This window comes from Eriocheir sinensis, chromosome 30 (genome assembly GCF_024679095.1).
Source record: "Eriocheir sinensis breed Jianghai 21 chromosome 30, ASM2467909v1, whole genome shotgun sequence".
In the NCBI taxonomy this organism is placed as follows: Eukaryota; Metazoa; Arthropoda; class Malacostraca; order Decapoda; family Varunidae; genus Eriocheir; species Eriocheir sinensis.
Window position 1 is genome coordinate 1,136,203 of NC_066538.1, and position 21,223 is coordinate 1,157,425.

Here is a 21,223-nt window from a genome sequence, read left to right on the forward strand (position 1 = left end):
GCAGCGGGTTCTCATGGAAGGGCATATGACCCCCTAGCTAGTGATTGTACAGACACAGCAAGGTATAAAGCCAAGCAGTACAAGAAGCCAAGCAGAGCCACTTACTGAGGTCCTGAAGCGTGCTGCCTTTGGTGATGGCCTCCCCCCTCCTGATGGTGATCTCCAGGTCCAGACACGCCTCATGCTCCACCTGAAGAAGGGGAGGACAGGTGGTGAGCCAGGGAGGGAGGGAGGGATGAAGGAAGGAAGGAAGACAGCAATGAGAAAGAGAGAAAGGGAAAGACAGGTAAGTGAGCGAGGGATTGAAGGATGAAGGGAGGGAGGGATGAAGGTAGGAAGGAAGACAGCAATGAGAAAGAGAGAAAGGGAAAGACAGGTAAGTGAGCGAGGGATTGAAGGATGAAGGGAGGGAGGGATGAAGGAAGGAAGGAAGACAGCAATGAGAAAGAGAGAAAGGGAAAGACAGATAAGTGAGCGAGGGATTGAAGGATGAAGGGAGGGAGGGATGAAGGAAGGAAGGAAGACAGCAATGAGAAAGAGAAAGGGAAAGACAGGTAAGTGAGCGAGGGATTGAAGGATGAAGGGAGGGAGGGATGAAGGAAGGACGAGAGCGAGAGAGAGAGAGAGCGAGAGAGAGAGAGAGAGAGAGAGAGAGAGAGAGAGAGAGAGAGAGAGAGAGAGAGAGAGAGAGAGTGGAGGAGGACAAGGGAAGTAAAAGAAATTGAATGAATGAATGGATAAGTGAGAGAGGAAGTGTGTGTGTGTGTGTGTGTGTGTGTGTGTGTGTGTGTGTGTGTGTGTGTGTGTGTGTGTGTGTGTGTGTGTGTGTGTGTGTGTGTGTGCCATGCGGATGTTAATAATTAGGTGCCTTGGTGCCAAGCTTCCTGCGACAGATGGTCTCTCTCTCTCTCTCTCTCTCTCTCTCTCTCTCTCTCTCTCTCTCTCTCTCTCTCTCTCTCATACTTACTTCGAAAACCTGGAACGGATCGAACCTGAGGAAAAAGAGAAAAAAAATACGATTAATTATTTGTTGAGGAAGAAGACGACGAAGAAAAGGAGGAGGAGGAAGAGGAGGAGGATGAAGAAGAGGACGAGAAAGAAGAACAAGAAGAAGAATGAAAAGAACAAATATATCAAGAACAAGGAAATGGACGCGACTATTTCCCTAAGCAATCGATATAGCCAACACTGTCCATTTCTCGACTATTTCCCTAAGCAATCGATATAGCCAACACTGTCCATTTCTCGACTATTTCCCTAAGCAATCGATATAGCCAACACTGTCCATTTCTCGACTATTTCCCTAAGCAATCGATATAGCCAACACTGTCCATTTCTCGACTATTTCACTAAGCAATCGATATAGCCAACACCGTCCATTTCTCGACTATTTCCCTAAGCAATCGATATAGCCAACACCGTCCATTTCTATCTTTTAATATCTCTAAGTTTCTCTCTATTTACAGCACAGCCCACACTCAATTCTCAGTTCAATTCGACACTTCAGACTTCACGCATTATAGGGTCGTATATTAAGACATTTCACCGGCCAAGAACACTAATTTGACAGGGCTTTCGTATGAGTTGTGGGCATTTCCAGGACCAGTTCTATGACCCTGGTGATAGTGGGACCCTTCCTCTGTACCATGAACCTGTAGGAACACTCATTAGAACCCAACTGACCCCCTCTTTGACCTTTAGAAATGGATAATGTGAGAACCGAAAGTGTCAAATTCACCCCGTCAACCTGTCACATTGGAAGGGTGGCCATAGATGCATTGGGCGTTATATATCAAGGTTACAGAAAGGAGACCAGAAAATGCTATCACCAAGGACGTCTGGAAGGGAGGAGGAACGGGAGGGGGATAGTGGGTAAGGTCAGTAGGTCAGCTGGTGTGAGGTAGGTCAGATTGGCAAACAAAACAAGGTCACTAGATTGATAGATATATGGAAAAGTAGATAAATAAGAATAATAACAATGATAAAAATGGAGAGAGAGAGAGAGAGAGAGAGAGAGAGAGAGAGAGAGAGAGAGAGGAATGTGACATTATACCATCTGTCCATCACCACCACCATCAACATCATCACCACCACCACCACCACCACCTCCATTCTTGGCAAGCCTGTTCCTATATCAAGCTTGCGCGGTGATGATGGTGGTGATAGTGGTGATGATAGTGGTAATGATAAGAGAGATAACAGTGGTGGTGGTGATGAAGGAACCAGATTAGAAGCTTGTTCCTGACACCACCACCAACACCACCACCACCAACAACAACAACATCTAAACCTGTATTGTAGTGGTGATGATGGTGGTGATAGTGGTGATGATAGTGGTAATGATAAGAGAGATAACAGTGGTGGTGGTGGTGATGGTGGTGGTGATGAAGGAACCAGATTAGAAGCTTGTTCCTGACACCACCACCAACACCACCACCAACAACAACAACATCTAAACCTGTATTGTAGTGGTGATGATGGTGGTGATGATGGTGGTGATGGTGGTGGATGTAATGGCGATAAATGAACCAGATTAAAAGATTGTTCCTTACACCAACACCACCACCACCACTACCACGAGCATTTAAACCTGTATTGTGGTGGTGATGATGGTGGTGATGGTGGGTGGAGTTGAGTCACTTGTAAGAGTCAAAAAGTGAGTCATGAGTTTTATTGTGTCTTTATTTGGCAAGAGAGAGAGAGAGAGAGAGAGAGAGAGAGAGAGAGAGAGAGAGAGAGAGTAAAATAGAACGTTCTTGATGCAGGGAGAGCGAATCTAAAGCAAGAAAAATAAAGGAATAAAAAAAAGAAAAAAAAAGAAAGAAAATAATAAAAAACAAAACACATTACTTATCTTCTCTGGTTTCTTAGGCAACGAAAAAAGAAAAAAAGAAAAGAAAAAAAAAGATATGAGATGTTATGTTTAAAGATAGTAGTAATAGTAGTTGTAATAATAGTAATAGTAGTAGTTGTAGTAGTAGTAGTAGTAGTAGTAGTAGTAGTAGTAGTAGTATGACTCACTATTTTTTAATTGGCAACACTGATGCGATGATCTAATTCTTCTGCTTGCACAAAAACCTATTCTCAGCGACACCCCCCCCCTCCCTCCCACTCTCTCTCTCTCTCTCTCTCTCTCTCTCTCTCTCTCTCTCTCTCTCTCTCTCTCTCTCTCTCTCTCTCTCTCGTCAGCTGCATCATAACCACAGCCACCTGATCCTGATCCTTCCTCTTCCTCCTCCTCCTCTTCCTCCTCCTCCTCCTCCTCCTCTTTCTGATGCGTAGGTCTTCTTGGTGTTAATATGGTGACATTTCCTCTTTCCTCTTCCTCCTCTTCCTCTTTCTTCTTTTCTTCTTCCTCTGCCTCTTCCTCCTCTTCCTCCTTCTTTTCTCCTCTTCTTCTGCCTTCTCCTCTTCCTCCTCCTCCTCCTCCTCCTCCTCCTCCTCCTTCAGAGTTTATTGTGTTGTGTTGATAGGATAATGCAGTCTTCCTCCTCCTCCTCCTCCTCCTCCTTCTCTTCTTCTTCTTCTTCTTCTCCTTCTTCTCTTCCTCCTCTGTAAATCCCTTTTGTTTCTTATCTCTTCCTCCTCCTCCTCCTCCTCCTCCTCCTCCTTCTGTTATCCTCTCCTCTGTTTATCTTTTTCCTCCTCCTCCTCTTCCTCCTCCAACTGATTTTTTTTCTGTCCCTTCTGCATCCTGCCGCCTCCTCCTCCTCCTCCTCCTCCTCTATTTTTCCTCCAATCTCCTTTTTCTCTCCTTGACATGCTTCCTCCTCCTCCTCCTCCTCCTTCTCCTTCTTCTCTCTCTCCATTCCTGTTCCTCCACCTACTGCGTTCTCCTTATTCTGTGTATGTACAGGAGAGAGAGAGAGAGAGAGAGAGAGAGAGAGAGAGAGAGAGAGAGAGAGAGAGTAAACATCTGAGTCATTAAATCGTGTCCCTCTCCTTTCTTCTCTCTCTCTCTCTCTCTCTCTGATGTAATGTATGCGTGAAAAGCCGAGGGACAAAAGGTCTGTTTATACAATGTCTCCAAACACTGACTGTCTGTCTGTCTGTCTGTCGGCGAGAGAGAGAGAGAGAGAGAGAGAGAGAGAGAGAGAGAGAGAGAGAGAGAGAGAGAGAGAGAGAGAGAGAGAGAGAGAGAGAGAGAGAGAGAGAGAGAGAGAGAGAGAGAGACACAGCGAGAAGTCGAACCGAAACACGCCGATTTTTCAAGGTTCGAGTCCCACTGAAACACAACGATTTTTCAAGGTTCGAGTCCCACTGAAACACAACGATTTTTCAAGGTTCAAGTCCCACTGAAACACAACGATTTTTCAAGGTTCGAGTCCCACTGAAACACAACGATTTTTCAAGGTTCAAGTCCCACTGAAACACAACGATTTTTCAAGGTTCGAGTCCCACTGAAACACGCCGATTTTTCAAGGTTCAAGTCCCACTGAAACACAACGATTTTTCAAGGTTCGAGTCCCACTGAAACACAACGATTTTTCAAGGTTCAAGTCCCACTGAAACACCCCGATTTTTCAAGGTTCGTTCAAGGTTCAAGTCCCACTGAAACACCCCGATTTTTCAAGGTTCAAGTCCCACTGAAACACCCCAATTTTTCAAGGTTCAAGTCCCACTGAAACACCCCGATTTTTCAAGGTTCAAGTCCCACTGAAACACCCCAATTTTTCAAGGTTCAAGTCCCACTGAAACACCCCGATTTTTCAAGGTTCAAGTCCCACTGAAACACAACGATTTTTCAAGGTTCAAGTCCCACTGAAACACAACGATTTTTCAAGGTTCAAGTCCCACTGAAACACAACGATTTTTCAAGGTTCAAGTCCCACTGAAACACAACGATTTTTCAAGGTTCAAGTCCCACTGAAACACAACGATTTTTCAAGGTTCAAGTCCCACTGAAACACCCCGATTTTTCAAGGTTCAAGTCCCACTGAAACACAACGATTTTTCAAGGTTCAAGTCCCACTGAAACACCCCGATTTTTCAAGGTTCGAGTCCCACTGAAACACCCCGATTTTTCAAGGTTCAAGTCCCACTGAAACACAACGATTTTTCAAGGTTCAAGTCCCACTGAAACACCCCGATTTTTCAAGGTTCAAGTCCCACTGAAACACCCCGATTTTTCAAGGTTCGAGTCCCACTGAAACACCCCGATTTTTCAAGGTTCAAGTCCCACTGAAACACCCCAATTTTTCAAGGTTCAAGTCCCACTGAAACACCCCGATTTTTCAAGCCCTACTTCGGGATTTACTGCAAGGTCTGATTCTGTGTGTGTGTGTGTGTGTGTGTGTGTGTTTCTATTTGTATGTCTGATTGTGTGTGTCTTTCTGTACCTTTGTTTTCATGCGTGCGTGTGTGTGTGTGTGTGTGTGTGTGTGTGTGTGTGTGTGTTCTGATAAGCACTTATTAATAATGTAACAAGCATCACATTACTCCTCCTCCCAGGCCTCTTATCTTATCCAACCTACTTAAAAGTCCTCCATGTTTCCCTCCTCCTCCTCCTCCTCCTCCTCCTCCTCCTCCTTCTCATTCTCCACTTCACCAATGCAAACTTTTCCTTGTGTAACCTGCTGCATGTTTACTGTTATTATTAATATTATTATTATTATTATTATTATTATTATTATTATTATTATTATTATTAGTAGTAGTAGTAGTAGTAGTAGTAGTAGTAGTAGTAGGAGGAGGAGAGAGAGAGAGAATAAAGATAGACAGACAGACAGACACAGTGACAGAGCCGAACGAATATTTCATCTCTCTCTCTCTCTCTCTCTCTCTCTCTCTCTCTAATAAAAAAAATAATAAAAAAAGAACCAAAACATAACAGGAAAAAAAAACCGCGTTGCTTCCACGAACTCCTCTCTGTCAGCAACACGAACACACCATCTGTCTCTTCGTCTCATTCAAGCATTACAAAACATTTAAGAGGGACTTCCGTACGTCTTATCTCTAGAGCCCCGTTCACACTGTGCCGACTCTGGGCCACGACTACCCACGACTCTAGGGGTACACGAGGTCTTGGGTGTTGATGTGAAAGCGTCGGGCTTGTCTTGAAAAAGGTCTTGAGACTGTTGCCGAATGCTGCGGTCATTGGGTCGGTACTATAGACACTTTCGCTACTCACATCAGCTACTTCTAAAGGCCAATGAGGGGGTCAGTCTGGTTCTAATGAGTGCTTCTTTAGGTTCACGGTATAGAAGAAGGGTCAAACTACCACCAGGGTCATAAAACTACTCCTGGAAATGCCTAGAACTCCTACGAAAGCCTTGTCAAATATGTGTTCTTGGGCGGCGAAATGTCTTATTATACAACCCTTCAAGACCCCAATAAAACCTCCTCCCCCCTCCCTTCTTGGAGCGTGGGAACCAAATTGTTAAATGGAAAAGTTGTGAACGGGGCGCTTAACCTACGTCTGTTTGTCTATTAGCTAACGCATAAACAAATAAATAGGTCCTTATCTGTCTGTTTGTTGACGTTTATAAGATGCTGGGTCCGGTGCTGAGTTATAGAGCCGATTTCACAGTCCAACACAGTGTCTTCGTAACAGCCCGAACCAAACAATAGAATCCCATACAATCCAAAATGGGGAGGTCTTCGATGCCACACTAAATACACAAGACTTTTCTAGTATAGTTTCATCAAATTTGTGAACTTGAATATAAACACCAGACACTATACCAGGAAATTTCGAAGGCTCTGGTATTGGTTTGGGAGCTTACTAACCCATCATGGGGAACTGTGAGACTGCCCCTTAGAGTATGCTGAGTTACAGAGTATGCTGAGACGTTCGGGAAGGCTGGCATCAATTTACGTCATGCTGAGTTTGCTATCGTGATTGTTGAGTACAGGGTTGAACGTTGAATAGATTATGCTGACTCGACTAGTGCTGTTGCTGAGTCTAATCCAGTTATCAGTAAAGAATGGTCCTCAGATTGTCCTGTCGCGGCCATTCCGTCAGCAGAAGTGTTTGAGATAAGGAGGCGGATGTGATAATGATTAGGGAAGCATTATTAAAGATCTCGTCGCCAAAGTTCACATATTTGACAAGGCTTTCGTAGGCGTTTCGGGCATTTCCAGGGGTAGTTACATGACCCTTGTGGTAGTGTGACCCTTCCTCTGTACCTTCTGTTTGAGATAAGGAGGCGGATGTGATAATGATTAGGGAAGCATTATTAAAGATCTCGTCGCTAAAGTTCACATATTTGACAAGGCTTTCGTAGGCGTTTCGGGCATTTCCAAGGGTAGTTACATGACCCTGGTGGTAGTGTGACCCTTCCTCTGTACCTTCTGTTTGAGATAAGGAGGCGGATGTGATAATGATTAGGGAAGTATTATTAAAGATCTCGTCGCCAAAGTTCACATATTTGACAAGGCTTTCGTAGGCGTTTCGGGCATTTCCAGGGGTAGTTACATGACCCTGGTGGTAGTGTGACCCTTCCTCTGTACCGTGAACCTAAAAAAACACTCATTAGAACCCGACTAATCTCTTTTTTCGGCCTTAAGAAATTGTTGATGTCCGCTGCTGGGTCATATTTTTAAACATTTCGTCGCTCAAGCATACACACATATTTGACAAGGCTTTCGTAGGCGTTAAGGGCATTTCCAGGGGTAGTTTAATGATCCTGGTGGTAGTGTGACCCTTCCTCTGTGCCGTGAAACTACTAAAACACTCATTAGAACACGACTGATCTCTTTTTCGGCCTTAAGAAATTGTTGAGGTCCGCTGCTGGGTCACAATCTTAAACATTTCGTCGAGCAAGTTCACGTAACTGACAAGGCTTTCGTAGGCGTTAAGGGCATTTCCAGGGGTAGTTACATGACCCTGGTGGTAGTGTGACCCTTCCTCTGTACCGGGAACCTAAAAAAACGCTCATTAGAACCCGACTGGCCCCCTCTTTGACCTTTGAAATAGTTGATGTAAGTTTCGGAAGCGTCTGAGTACACCGACCGTAAGATATTGACGCAAGTGTTACCAGATAAAGGTGAGATCGAATGCAGCTGTCGGGAAAGATAGGAAATGAAATAACAAGATAGCGATAGTGAGGATAGTTGATTTTTATGGTAAGATTGCAAAGATAGTAAGATAAAGATAGGTGGGTTGTTGTTTATTTCTCTTTCTCTTTCTCTGCTTCCTATCATTTGTTTTCTTAATTTTTTTTTCTTATCTTCTTTCATTCTGTCTTTCCTTATTTTTTTTCTTCTTTCTGTATCTTTCTTTCTCTCCTTTGTTGTTTTCTTTATTATCCGTCTCGGGTTAACATTTTCAGCATTACTAAGATTTTTTCTTTTTTTTTTACATTTTTCTGACATTTCTTCACATTTTCGAACATTTTAATATTTTTCTAACATTTTTTCAATATTTTCCAACCTTTTTACATTTTCAACTTTCTATTTTTATTCTTTAACATTTTTCCAACATTTCTTTTCCTATTTTCAACATTTTTTAACATTCTCTGAACATTTTTCGCATTTTCTGACATTTCTTTAACCTTTGCAGCATTTTTTCAACACTTCCAACACAATTTTTAAAGCATTTTCTAACATTTTTTCACATTTTTTAACACTATCAGCATCTTTCAGCCTTTTCTTCCAACATCTTTTCATAAAATTTTCTTCAACATCCTCAACATCACTAACATTGTCGCCGCGGTCAGTTCCGGGGCGGGACTTTACAACAACCACAAAAGGTCAAAGGTCACGTCCCAAAAGGATATTGCTGCATTGTGTGTGTGTGTGTGTGTGTGTGTGTGTGTGTGTGTTGGTCTAGGCCTTCACGGAACTCATTCATGCTCTCTCTCTCTCTCTCTCTCTCTCTCTCTCTCTCTCTCTCTCTCTCTCTCTCTCTCTCTCTCTCATTTTAGCCCTTTTCCAACATTTCTTTTAATATTTTCAACATTTTTTCACATTTTCTTAACATTTTTCACATTTGTTTAACCTCTGCAGCATTTTTCAACTCTCTCTCTCTCTCTCTCTCTCTCTCTCTCTCTCTCTCTCTCTCTCTCTCTCTCTCTCTCCCCTTTTAGCCCTTTTCCAACATTTATTTTAATATTTACAACATTTCTTTTAATATTTTCAACAACTCTTCCCTGTACCTCCTCCTTACACTCCTCCCCTTCCCTTTCTTCACGGCGTCACTGCAAATAAAATTCGTCTGCGCCACTAACGAGTAGCACCAAAAAAAAAAAAAAAAAAAAAAAAATCAACTTCCTCCTCATAATCATCCTTATCGTTCTCCTCCTTCATGAACTCTTACCGCTACCACCACCTCCTCCTCCTCCTCTTCCTCCTCCTCCTCACACTAACTCTCAACCCCCCCAAATGGCACCAATGACGTAGCACTCCTGACGCAGCTGTTGACTCTGTTTTTGCCCACCCGTGTCGCAACCAGGGGGACCACCGGCGCTCTTGTGTGAGTCTTAGCTATTCTCAGACGCTTCCATCCCTCACATCAGCTATTTCCAAAGGCCAAAAAGGACATCAATCGGGTTCTCACGAGTGTTTTCTTAGCTTCACGGTATAGAGGAAGGGTTAAACTACCACCAGGGCCATCAAACTACCCCTGGAAATGCTCAGAACTCCTACGAAAGCCTTGTCAAATGTGCGTGTGCTTGAGCGGGGAAATGTTGAAGGTGGCTCTCCGTCCCTGCTCACTGCCACTCTCCTCGGTTATTCAATATCTCTCCGCGTCTTAAATGTTAATACTAATACTATGGGTGAGTGTTTTCTTAGGTTCACGGTATAGAGGAAGGGTTAAACTACCACCAGGGTCATAAAACTACCCCTGGAAATGCTCAGAACTCCTACGAAAGCCTTGTCAAATATATGTGTGCATGAGCCCGCTGCCACTCTCCTAGGTTACTCAATAGCTCTCCGCGTCTTAAATGTTAATTAATACTGTGGGTGAGTGTTTTTAGTAGGTTCACGGTACAAAGGAAGGGTTTTAGTAGGTTCACGGTACAGAGGAAGGGTTTTAGTAGGTTCACGGTACAAAGGAAGGGTTTTAGTAGGTTCACGGTACAGAGGAAGGGTTTTAGTAGGTTCACGGTACAGAGGAAGGGTTTTAGTAGGTTCACGGTACAGAGGAAGGGTTTTAGTAGGTTCACGGTACAGAGGAAGGGTTTTAGTAGGTTCACGGTACAGAGGAAGGGTTTTAGTAGGTTCACGGTACAGAGGAAGGGTTTTAGTAGGTTCACGGTACAGAGGAAGGGTTTTAGTAGGTTCACGGTACAGAGGAAGGGTTTTAGTAGGTTCACGGTACAGAGGAAGGGTTTTAGTAGGTTCACGGTACAGAGGAAGGGTTTTAGCAGGTTCACGGTACAGAGGAAGGGTTTTAGTAGGTTCACGGTACAGAGGAAGGGTTTTAGTAGGTTCACGGTACAGAGGAAGAGTTTTAGTAGGTTCACGGTACAGAGGAAGGGTTTTAGTAGGTTCACGGTACAGAGGAAGAGTTTTAGTAGGTTCACGGTACAGAGGAAGGGTTTTAGTAGGTTCACGGTACAAAGGAAGGGTTTTAGTAGGTTCACGGTACAGAGGAAGGGTTAAACTACCACCAGGGTCATAAAACTACCCCTGGAAATGCTCAGAACTCCTACGAAAGCCTTGTCAAATATGTGTGTACTTGGGCGGGGAAATGTTGAAGGTGCCTCTCTGTCCCGTCCCATCCCTGCCCATGCCACTGTTAGTCAATAGTTCTCCGCGTCTTAAATGTTAATACTGTTGGTGGTTACGGTGCTTGGAGCCTATTCATAAGCCTTCAAAGCCTCAGTGTTAGTGTTTGTGATGCCATAACTTGCGTGTAACATGTCTGATATGATACTGATAGCTTTTTAGAGGCTTATAATCTACGCACAGACATTTTATAGTGTTGATATTAGTGTTTGAGATGTTATGAAATGGTGTTGGATCCTTTATAGATGTTGATGTTGATGATAATGGTGTTTGAACCTATACGCAGAAGCCGTGTGAAGGGTGATGTTAGAGTTTGGTTAGTTGGGAAGGGAGGAGCAGGAGGAAGAGGAGGTGATAGGAAAAAATTGGAGTCTGAGAAGAGGAAGAGGAAGAAGAGAACACAAAGGACAGGAACACAAAGGAAGAACAAACAACAGCAGACCTGCTGGTCCTTACGAGGTTGTGGGATAAATTGGAGTCTGAGAAGAAGAAGAGGAAGAGAAAGAAGAGAAGGAGGAGGAGGAGGAGCTGGGTAGTTGTGAAGAGAGGACAAGGAGGAGGAGGAGGAGGAGGAGGAGGTAACTGGAAGAAACCGGAGCATTCAGAGAAGAGGAAGAGGAAGAAGAGGAGGAGCTGTAAGAGAAAGGACTGGGGCTGCTTGCAAAGGAGGAGGAGGAGGAGGAGGAGGAGGAGGAGCTGAGGGATTGAAGTTCCGTCTAATCTGTTTATTATGTCAAATGCGAATGTTTGTTTTGTCTATAATTTGCTGTCTAATGTTTGCGGTACTTATAAATTATGTAGACTCCGTTTGAAATGCTACCGTAAATGCTCCCAATGCTATAACAAACGTGGATTCCGTCGTGAAATTCTAATGTTCACGATGATCTAATAAAATGGGTATAATTAGCCCTGAACGATAACGATGGTGGTGGTGGTGGTGATGGTGGCGGTGGTGGTGATGGTGGCGGTGGTGGTGGTGGTGGTGGTGGTCTCTGTGAATCCATTGCTGTCGCGTCATTTAAGGGGGTACTTAAAATTAAAACATATACATTCACTTATTCTTGAGATATATAAATACGAGTTAGGCTTTTGTTTTAAGTTAGGGGATGTCAACGGAGAGAAGAGCAATGGTTTAATGGAAGAGGTACAGAAAGAAAATGAGGTTAGTGTGGGTTAGTGAGGTTTAAGGGGGGCTACTCTAAAATCAAGGGAAAATGGGGTCAGGGTTGCCTTAATTAACACCCGCTACGAGTGTGTTTGGGGAGGGGAGGTAGCGAGAAAAGGCGAGGTAGGAAAGAAAAATGAGTGAGTGTGTGTGTGTGTGTGTGTGTGTGTTTAAAGTTCTGCGCGCTGTTGACACTCACTCTCCATGCCAGACACACTGATCACAAGGCTGAACACACATATGCACACACAACACACTTCATTATCACACCACTCAGACTTCGCTTTGTTTCTCGGCTATTATCAAACCAGGGAGTGTACTAATTCACCACGGCCTGAACATGAGCTGGACTTGTCATCGCCAGCACGTACGAGTATACCTCCTGACCCGAGAAAGGCTTATTAGTGTATGTCTGGGTAAAGGCGGAACCTCCACACACACACACACACACACGAGAAAAGATCAACAAACCAAAGACGACTCGAAAGATAACACACGAAACCTTCACGAGACCAAAAGAAGGACAGTATACCTCCATTTCGATGCCACAAGAGACTGACTTCGACCCCCACAGAGAGCAAGAGACTTACATACTTCGAGTCCCCCAAAGAGAGCACGGGACACAAAAGACCTACTTCGTAAAAACCAGAACACAGAACCTATAGTCCTCGATGCCACAGGACCCACAAGAGACTGACTTCGACCCCCACAAAGAGCAAGAGACGAGACTTATATTTCGAGTCCCCTACAGACAGCACGGGAAACAAAAGAACTACTTCGCTAAACCCAGGACACAAAACCTATAGTCCTCGATGCCACAGGAGCCATAAGAGACTGACTTCGACCCCCACAGAGAGCAAGGGGCCCAAGACTTACTTTGAGAGACGAAACATATATACTTCGAGTCCCACTTCGCGAAACCCAGGACGCAAAACCTGTCATAGTCCTCGATGCCACAGGAGCCACAAGAGACTGACTTCGACCCCCACAGAGAACAAGGGACGCAAGACTTACTTCGAGTCCCACATGGAGCTGGTGGTGCGGCGGCGGATGAGGTGGGAGGGCTGGGAGTTGAGGTGCAGGTGGGCGGGTTTGCTACGGTACCGGTCCATGATGTTGACTCCTTCGGCTCTCACCATGCCTTAGAGCGACTTCCTGGGCTGCCTGTCACTCTCTCTTGTTTCTCTTCTCGTCCTTCGCTGTATCGCTTAACTTGGCTTTCTTTTACCCCCTCTCTCTTTCTCTTGATATGGTTGATTTTTTTGCTTCTTCGTTATTCTTTCTATTCGATTCCTTCACTTTTCCTTCTTCTTTCGTTTCCTTCACTTTTGGTATGGTGTGGTTTCTTTCTTCTTCCTCCTCTTCCTTCTGTCTTCCGTTTCCTTCACTTCCTCTCTTATCTAACTTCGTCTCCTTCTCTTACTTCCCTGTTTTTGTTAAAGCTGTCAATCCTGTTTTTGCTTTCCTCTTCTCTTCCTCTCTCTCTCTCTCTCTCTCTCTCTCTCTCTCTCTCTCTCTCTCTCTCTCTCTTTCGTTATCTCTTCCTTTCGTGTGTGTTCTCTCTTATCCCCCTGTTCAGTATTGTTCCTTTTCTTTCTCTTCTCCTTCACCTTCTGTCTTTCCTCTGTACGTGGGTCTGATGTTCCCCTTTCACTTTCAGCCTCGTAAATACCAGGTACACTATCCAACCTGTTTAGTCTCCTCTACTATCGTGTGAGTGCCAGCAGATATGTCAACCCGGCACGCGCTGATTCAAGGAGGCTTATCACTTATCATGAGGACAGTAGTAGATTGTTATCACACTGGATACGTTGGGGTAGATAAAAGTAGTAGTAGTAGTCGTAGTAGTCGTAGTAGTAGTGGTGGGGTTTTCTGTATAGGCCTAATAGCACCTTTTCCTTACGTCTGAGAGGCTGATGTTACGTTGCTAGCGGCCGTTTCGTAGCTGTGAGGTCCGCGTATGTAACCTATGCGGCGATGCAGTCTCCAGGGGTAAGAGTGTGTGTGTGTGTGTGTGTGTGTGTGTGTTTCTCTTCCTCAGCCACGTTCACCAACACACATCAAACTTCCGCTAACACACTCTCGATTCCTGAAGCGTCCGTGTGTGTCTGTGTAGCTGCGAGGTGCGTCAGGGAGTGCGTCAATAGCTGCGATTGGCTGTCACATCCACCGAGACTGTCACATGTAAGCGGGTATTCCTGCCGCGACGAGTGCACCTCCACCTTTCCTTGGCTACGGTCGCCTCAGAACTGATGTGACTGGCGGTGGCGGGCCGTGAGGCGAGGTAAGGCCGAGGGAGGGGGCTCAGCGTGGGGGGACCTTCTCGAACGTATCGCTCACACTCTCACATATTTGAAAGGGGGTTCGTAGGGGTTTGGGGCATTGCCAGGGGAACTTTTATGACCCTGGTGGTAGTCTGACTCTTCTTCTGTACCCTGAACCTAAGAAAGCAGTCAGGAGAGCCCGATTGATCCTATTTTTGGCCTTTGGAAATAGTTGATGTGAAAAGTGGCAGCGTCTACTGGCGGTCTGGGTGGGTTGGCAGGTGGCAGAAAGCGACGTAGCGGTAGACGGGGTACAAAAAGGAGCCCGGGCGTCGCTATCTGGCATCCTTCACTATCCACGTAATACTGGCAGCTGTTAGGACTGTGCAAGGGGTGGGGTCCTGTCTCCTACGGCTGTTGTTGAGGCCATTGATGTTGTTTATGATGTTCCTCTTTAGACAGACAGCACAGACCAGCATTAAACACCATGTCAGCTAATGCAAAAGGGGTCCTGTCTCCTATGGCTGTTGTTGAGGCCATTGATGTTGTTTATGATGTTCCTCTTTAGACAGACAGCACAGACCAGCATTACGAACCATGTCAGCTAATTCAAACGGGGTCCTGTCTAAGATTTTTGCTGTTGATGAGGTTATACAGGTCAGTGACGATGCTAAGCTGTCCCTATTGGCGCAAAACAGCACTGATTGAGACAGACAGCAATAGACAGCATGATAAAAGACAGGAGCAGGTTTGGGGGTCCTGTCTTTCATACTGCTGTCGTTGTGGAGTGGTTATGAAGGTTACTGACGACGCTAAGCTGTCCCTCTTGGCGTAAAACAGCACTGATTGAGACAGACAGCAATAGACAGCATGGTACAAGACAGGAGCAGGTTTGGGGGTCCTGTCTTTCATACTGCTGTCGTTGTGGAGTGGTTATGAAGGTTACTGACGACGCTAAGCTGTCCCTCTTGGCGCCAAACAGCAATGATTGAGACAGACAGCAACAGACAGCATGATAAAAGACAGGAGCAGGTTTGGGGGTCCTGTCTTTCATACTGCTGTCGTTGTGGAGTGGTTATGAAGGTTACTGACGACGCTAAGCTGTCCCTCTTGGCGCCAAACAGCAATGATTAAGACAGACAGCTCTAAACAGATATGATAAGACACAACTATGGCAGCTATGCAGGGGGGGGTGGGGGGTACTGTCCCATATTTTTGTTGTTGTTGAGGGGTCATAGAACTCACTGACGATGCTGCGCTGTCCCTATCGGCGCAAAACAGCATTGATTGAGACAGACAGCACAACACAGCAGCATTGACAACTAAAATAGGCACTGCAAAGGGTCGGGTGCTGTCTTATTTATGCTGTTGCTGCTGGTGATGATGCGATGCTGTCCCTCTTAGCGCAGAGCAGCATGGATTAGGTTAGACACAGCATGAAGAAACAACAGCATGGATTAGGTTAGACACAGCACGAAGAAACAACAGCATAGATTAGGTTAGACAGCACGAAGAAACAGCAGCATGGATTAGGATAGACACAGCAAAGATAACAACAGCACTGACCCCCAAAAAGAGCATTCTCCCAGACGATATACAAGGTCACTAAAGGGATGTTGACCTAACCTGACCTTTCTCACATTAAACAGCAATGGTTGAGACACAGACAGCAGTAGGCAACACAATGCAATTTATACAACAGCATCAACAACCGAAGACCGTTCTCCACAAGGCAGGAGGATAGATAGAAGGTCACTTAGGATTCTGACTAGACCTGACCTTCCTCTCTCTCTTTGTCTGACTTTCAACAGCAATGAATGAGACAGACACAGCACTGAACAGCATAATAAACAGCACTACAGAATTAGCAACCAGAGAATGTCCCGCCAAGATGGTACAGAAGGTCGCAGAGGATGATGACGATACCAGATCTCTCTCTCTCTCTCTCTCTCTCTCTCTCTCTCTCTCTCTCTCTCTCTCTCTCTCTCTCTCTCTCTCTCTCTCTCTCTCTCTCTCTCTCTCTCTCTCTCTCTCTCTCTCTCTCTCTCTCTCTCTCTCTCTCTCTCTCTCTCTCTCTCTCTCTCTCTCTCTCTCTCTCTCTCTCTCTCTCTCTCTCTCTCTCTCTCTCTCTCTCTCAGGTGCTTTATGGCATTTAGAGCTTGAAATTAAACCTCTCTCTCTCTCTCTCTCTCTCTCTCTCTCTCTCTCTCTCTCTCTCTCTCTCTCTCTCTCTCTCTCTCTCTCTCTCTCTCTCTCTCTCTCTCTCTCTCTCTCTCTCTCTCTCTCTCTCCTACGTGCTCGGTGCCAGACACACACACCTCAGGTCAACACGGGCGCAATACAGCCACAAAAACACCCCCGACTGACGAGGGATTTCCACCGACTATTCCCAGTGACGCAAAACAAGACAGAAAAAAACAGTTCGCCGAGGTTAAGGTCACTATAATATGCAGTTTCCACCGGCCTTCAGGAGCAGTGGGGTAGAGGTGGACGCCGCAGCAGCACAAGAAAGCAGAGTAGGGCAACGGAACAGCACTGACGGTCTTATAGGAACAACGGAACAGCATTGACGGTCTTATAGGAACAACGGAACAGCACTGACGGTCTTATAGGAACAACGGAACAGCATTGACGGTCTTATAGGAACAACGGAACAGCACTGACGGTCTTATAGGAACAACGGAACAGCATTGACGGTCTTATAGGAACAACGGAACAGCATTGACGGTCTTATAGGAACAACGGAACAGCATTGACGGTCTTATAGGAACAACGGAACAGCATTGACGGTCTTATAGGAACAACGGAACAGCACTGACGGTCTTATAGGAATGTGTCGAATGCTTGCTCCTTCCCTTCTTAGCGTTGAAATGAAGATCGCAGTAACAGGACCAGGTGAGAAGGAAACGTACGGCAACAACAAACGTTACCAGCAAACGTTTAAAACCCCTTGACTGCGGATTTCCCTACCAGAAGACATCACCAAGCTACAGGAATGGAACAAAAATTGGCTGCTACAATTCAACGAAGAAAAATGTAAAGTCCTGTACCTTGGGAGGGGATATCCAGCACACCAATACCACATGGGAAACACTCCACTATCCACCACAGAGGCAGAGAAAGACCTGGGAGTGTGTGTTACCAGGCTGCCAGTGAAGGGATATCCAGCACACCAATACCACATGGGAAACACTCCACTATCCACCACAGAGGCAGAGAAAGACCTGGGAGTGTGTGTTACCAGGCTGCCAGTGAAGGGATATCCAGCACACCAATACCACATGGGAAACACTCCACTATCCACCACAGAGGCAGAGAAAGACCTGGGAGTGTATGTTACCAGGCTACCAGTTAAGGGATATCCAGCACACCAATACCACATGGGAAACACTCCACTATCCACCACAGAGGCGGAGAAAGACCTGGGAGTGTGTGTTACCAGGCTGCCAGTGAAGGGATATCCAGCACACCAATACCACATGGGAAACACTCCACTATCCACCACAGAGGCAGAGAAAGACCTGGGAGTGTGTGTTACCAGGCTGTCAGCGAAAGCGAAATCCGTGCCAATTGCAGCGGACGGGTTAAACAGCCTTAGTCAGTGCAGGCATTTACTTGAAGGACAACACGCATGCAGGCTCTGGGGCTTTTCCTTGTCTCGATCTCTCCTCTTGTGGCCTCGGTGGTCGTCATAAATCTAACCCGACGTGATGAGCCTTTCCTTCTTTTCCTTTCCCTTCCTTTCCCTCCCCTTCACTTCCTATACTTTTCTTTCCCTTCCTTTTCTTTTCCCTTCTCTTTCCATTACCATTCCATCCATCCCTTCCTTTCCTTTTCCTTCCCTTCTTTTCCTTCCTTTCCCATCCTGTCTTTTACTTTCCCTTCCTTTCCCTCCACTTCCCTTCCCTTAATTTTCCTTCCCTTCCTTTTCTTTTCCCTTCTCTTTCCTTCCCTTACCATTCCATCCATTCCCTTCCTTTTCCTTCCTTTCCCATCCCTTCCTTTTCCATCCCTTCCCTTCCCTTCCTTGAAAACACATAAGCACTGGGAGCCTCGACAAACAATGAGAGGAAGGGAAAGGAAGGGCAGTGGATTTCTCATCTAAGACCCATGGAAGTCAAGAAAGGACGGAATAAAGAATTAAAAAAAGACAATCTGAAGTGAATTCCTTTTCTTAAACGTATGCGAATCAAAATAAAAAAGTATAAGGAAAAGAATAGACGTTTGAATAGTCCACCACCATCACCACCGTCACCGCCACATCCTCCACGTTCGAAAAAAAAAATAAGGTAGTGAATTCCTTTTCTTAAACGTTTGCGAATCAAAATAAAAAAAAGTATAAGGAAAAGAATAGACGTTTGAATAGTCCACCACCATCACCACCGTCACCGCCACATCCTCCACGTTCGAAAAAAAAATAAGGTTGTGAATTCCTTTTCTTAAACGTTTGCGAATCAAAATAAAAAAAAACACCACACGCCACCGAGTTAGGAGGGAGAAAAAATGGTTAGAGAAGGAAAAGGAAGGGAAGAAGGAAAGGAAGGTTGGAGAGAAGGGAAAGTGCAAGGAAAAGGAAGGAAAAAAGGAATTAAAAAGGAAAGGAAGGTTTGAAAAGGAAAAGTGTAAGGAAAAGGAAGGAAAACAGAAGGAAAAGGAAGGATAAAAAGTGTAAGGAAAAGGAAGGAAAACAGAAGGAAAAGGAAGGATAGGGAAGGAAAAGTGTAAGGAAAAGGAAGGAAAACAGAAGGAAAAGGAAGGATAGAGAAGGAAAAGTGTAAGGAAAAGGAAGGAAAACAGAAGGAAAAGGAAGGAAAACAGAAGGAAAAGGAAGGTCAGAGAAGGAAAAGTGTAAGGAAAAGGAAGGAAAACAGAAGGAAAAGGAAGGAAAACAGAAGGGAAAGTGTAAGGAAAAGGAAGGAAAACAGAAGGAAAAGGAAGGATAGAGAAGGAAAAGTGTAAGGAAAAGGAAGGAAAACAGAAGGAAAAGGAAGGAAAACAGAAGGGAAAGTGTAAGGAAAAGGAAGGAAAACAAAAGGAAAAGGAAGGTCAGAGAAGGAAAAGTGTAAGGAAAAGGAAGGAAAACAGAAGGAAAAGGAAGGAAAACAAGGAAAAGGAAGGTCAGGGAAGGAAAAGTTTTAGGAAAAGGAAGGAAAACATAAGGAAAAGGAAGGAAAACAAGGAAAAGGAAGGTTAGAGAAGGAAAAGTGTAAGGAAAAGGAAGGAAAATAGCAGGAAAAGGAAGGAAAACAAGGAAAAGGAAGGTCAGAGAAGGAAAAGTGTAAGGAAAAGGAAGGAAAACAGAAGGAAAAGGAAGGAAAACAAGGAAAAGGAAGGTTAGGGAAGGAAAAGTGTAAGGAAAAGGAAGGAAAACAGAAGGAAAATGAAGGAAAAGAGAAGGAAATGTAAGTACCAGGAATTGAAAAGCCAATCTCAACCACCACCATCACCACCACCACCACCACCAACACCGCCATCCGCCGCCAGCACCTGCCCCATCACACGTCCGAGAATGAGATCGTCCCTCGACTTATGCAACCCAGCAGTGACGCAGGGGACACCGGGGCTTCGGACTCCCTTCCTCTCTTCACTGGAAACACAAACACGACCCGCCCGCTATGCCGAGCCGCGCTACGTCCTGTCCGTCTGTCTGTCCGTCTGTCTGCTCTCAGTCCTTTCCCACCGGCCAGAGAGAGAGAGAGAGAGAGAGAGGTGGCACTGAGGTCATTATACTTTATTGTCATTTATACTCTCTCTCTCTCTCTCTCTCTCTCTCTCTCTCTCTCTCTCTCTCAAGGAAGGCGTGTGATAAGGCATATATTAACGAATTGAAAGACAGACAAAGAATGAAGAAGAAGAAGAAGAAGAAGAAGAAAAAGAAGATGAAGAAGAAAAAGAAGAAGAAGAAGAGGAAGAAGAAAAGAAAAAAAGAAAAATGAATAATAATAAGAAGAAGCAAAGAAAGAGGAAGAAAAGGAAACAAAGAAGGAAAAGGAGAGAAGTAAAAAAGGAATAAGGAAAGAAATAACAATAAGAAAGTTGGTAATAAGAAAAAATATGATAAAAAAAGAAGAAAGGAAGAAAAAAAAGTAAGGAAGGAAATAAAGAAAACAATGAAGAAAAAGAGAACAAAAAATAATAACAACAACAATAAGAGACGTAGAGAAAATGAGAGGAAGGGAGAGAAAGTGAGGAGGGAGGGAGGGAGGAGATAAGGTGAGGGAGGAGGAGGGAGGAAAGGGAGGGAAAATGAGGGAGGAGGAGGTATGGCAGGGAGAGAAACTGAATGAAAGCGAAGATAGGAAGGTTATTGAGCAGGATCGAAGCCTCTTACATCAGGAGGCGGGGAATCCAGTGCCTGCCGCTCCCGTGATCAAGATAGGTTTCAACTCCTTCTGTTAACTGATGCGGTGAGGAAATGCGTGAGTGACTTGCATGAGTCAGGAGAAGGGGAATCCACGGCTCTCTCCTCCCCCTTTTCCTAATTCTGTTTGTCTTGTCCACACAAGTATAATTCAGTTTTCGGTTTCGTTTTCTTTATTACGGCGTCTCGTGACTTGCATGTTAATTATTAGGAAAGGGAATTCACTGCCCTTCCCTTCCCATCCTTCCCTCTCCTTTCTTTTCTTTATTCTTTATTTTACCTTTTTGCTTCCCTGTCACTTAATTTGGTGCACCTTTTATAGATCTATTTCTAGGCGGTTGCTGAGTGGTCGGCGTGGGGGCGTGGCGTCTAGGAGGACGTGGGTTCGCGCCCCGCCCGTTGCCACAAGCTGGCATTTTTCCCTCACCGCCGAGTGGCCACAGACCACCCGCATGCTGTCCCGTAGACTACCTTTCAACCCGGACTCTAGATGAGCTCCGGGGTGCAGCATGAGCCAAGCAGGACGGCGCCACTATGAACACTTGCCTGCGCCACAACGGGCTGGGGCCGACCACGAAGCCCCACCAAGAAAGCCAGCCATAGGCAGAACGTGTGTGTGTGTGTGTGTGTGTGTGTGTGTGTGTGTGTATATATATATATATATATATATATATATATATATATATATATATATATATATATATATATATATATATATATATATATATATATATATATATATATATATATATATATATA

The 21,223-nt window shown here is 44.9% G+C and overlaps 1 protein-coding gene and 2 long non-coding RNA genes across 25 annotated transcripts in view; 2 read left to right on the forward strand and 1 right to left on the reverse strand.

The window, feature by feature from the left end:
• Nucleotides 1-21,223, reverse strand: part of LOC127005388 (cytosolic phospholipase A2-like) — a 68,447-nt gene that overhangs the window by 12,480 nt on the left and 34,744 nt on the right. For 7 of the 8 annotated variants that reach the window (XR_007758468.1, XM_050874200.1, XM_050874203.1 and 4 more), the window contains 2 exons: nt 968-992; nt 106-190 (listed from right to left, as the gene is read on the reverse strand). Coding sequence is in view for 7 of the 8 variants with exons in the window: in XM_050874200.1 (XP_050730157.1) it covers nt 106-190; nt 968-992 (110 nt within the window). In the remaining variant the exon portion in view is untranslated. Of the gene's footprint in view, nt 1-105; nt 191-967; nt 993-12,853; nt 13,079-21,223 lie in introns of those variants that run through there. The other variant, XM_050874199.1, reaches the window with a different exon arrangement.
• On the forward strand, nt 4,201-5,405 carry LOC127005391 (uncharacterized). Of its 15 annotated transcripts, none has more exons than XR_007758481.1 (5): nt 4,201-4,283; nt 4,389-4,423; nt 4,680-4,714; nt 4,890-5,029; nt 5,100-5,237. It is a non-coding gene; the product is annotated as an uncharacterized LOC127005391 (long non-coding RNA). The 15 variants fall into 15 exon arrangements; XR_007758478.1 differs by lacking the exon at nt 4,201-4,283 and adding an exon at nt 4,610-4,644 and having other exon boundaries at nt 4,411-4,528; XR_007758480.1 differs by lacking the exons at nt 4,201-4,283; nt 4,389-4,423 and adding exons at nt 4,542-4,574; nt 4,610-4,644.
• LOC127005394 (uncharacterized) lies at nt 18,699-19,774 on the forward strand. 2 transcript variants are annotated; one of them, XR_007758491.1, is made up of 3 exons: nt 18,699-18,934; nt 19,042-19,220; nt 19,365-19,774. It is a non-coding gene; the product is annotated as an uncharacterized LOC127005394 (long non-coding RNA). The 2 variants fall into 2 exon arrangements; XR_007758492.1 differs by having other exon boundaries at nt 18,803-18,934; nt 19,042-19,292.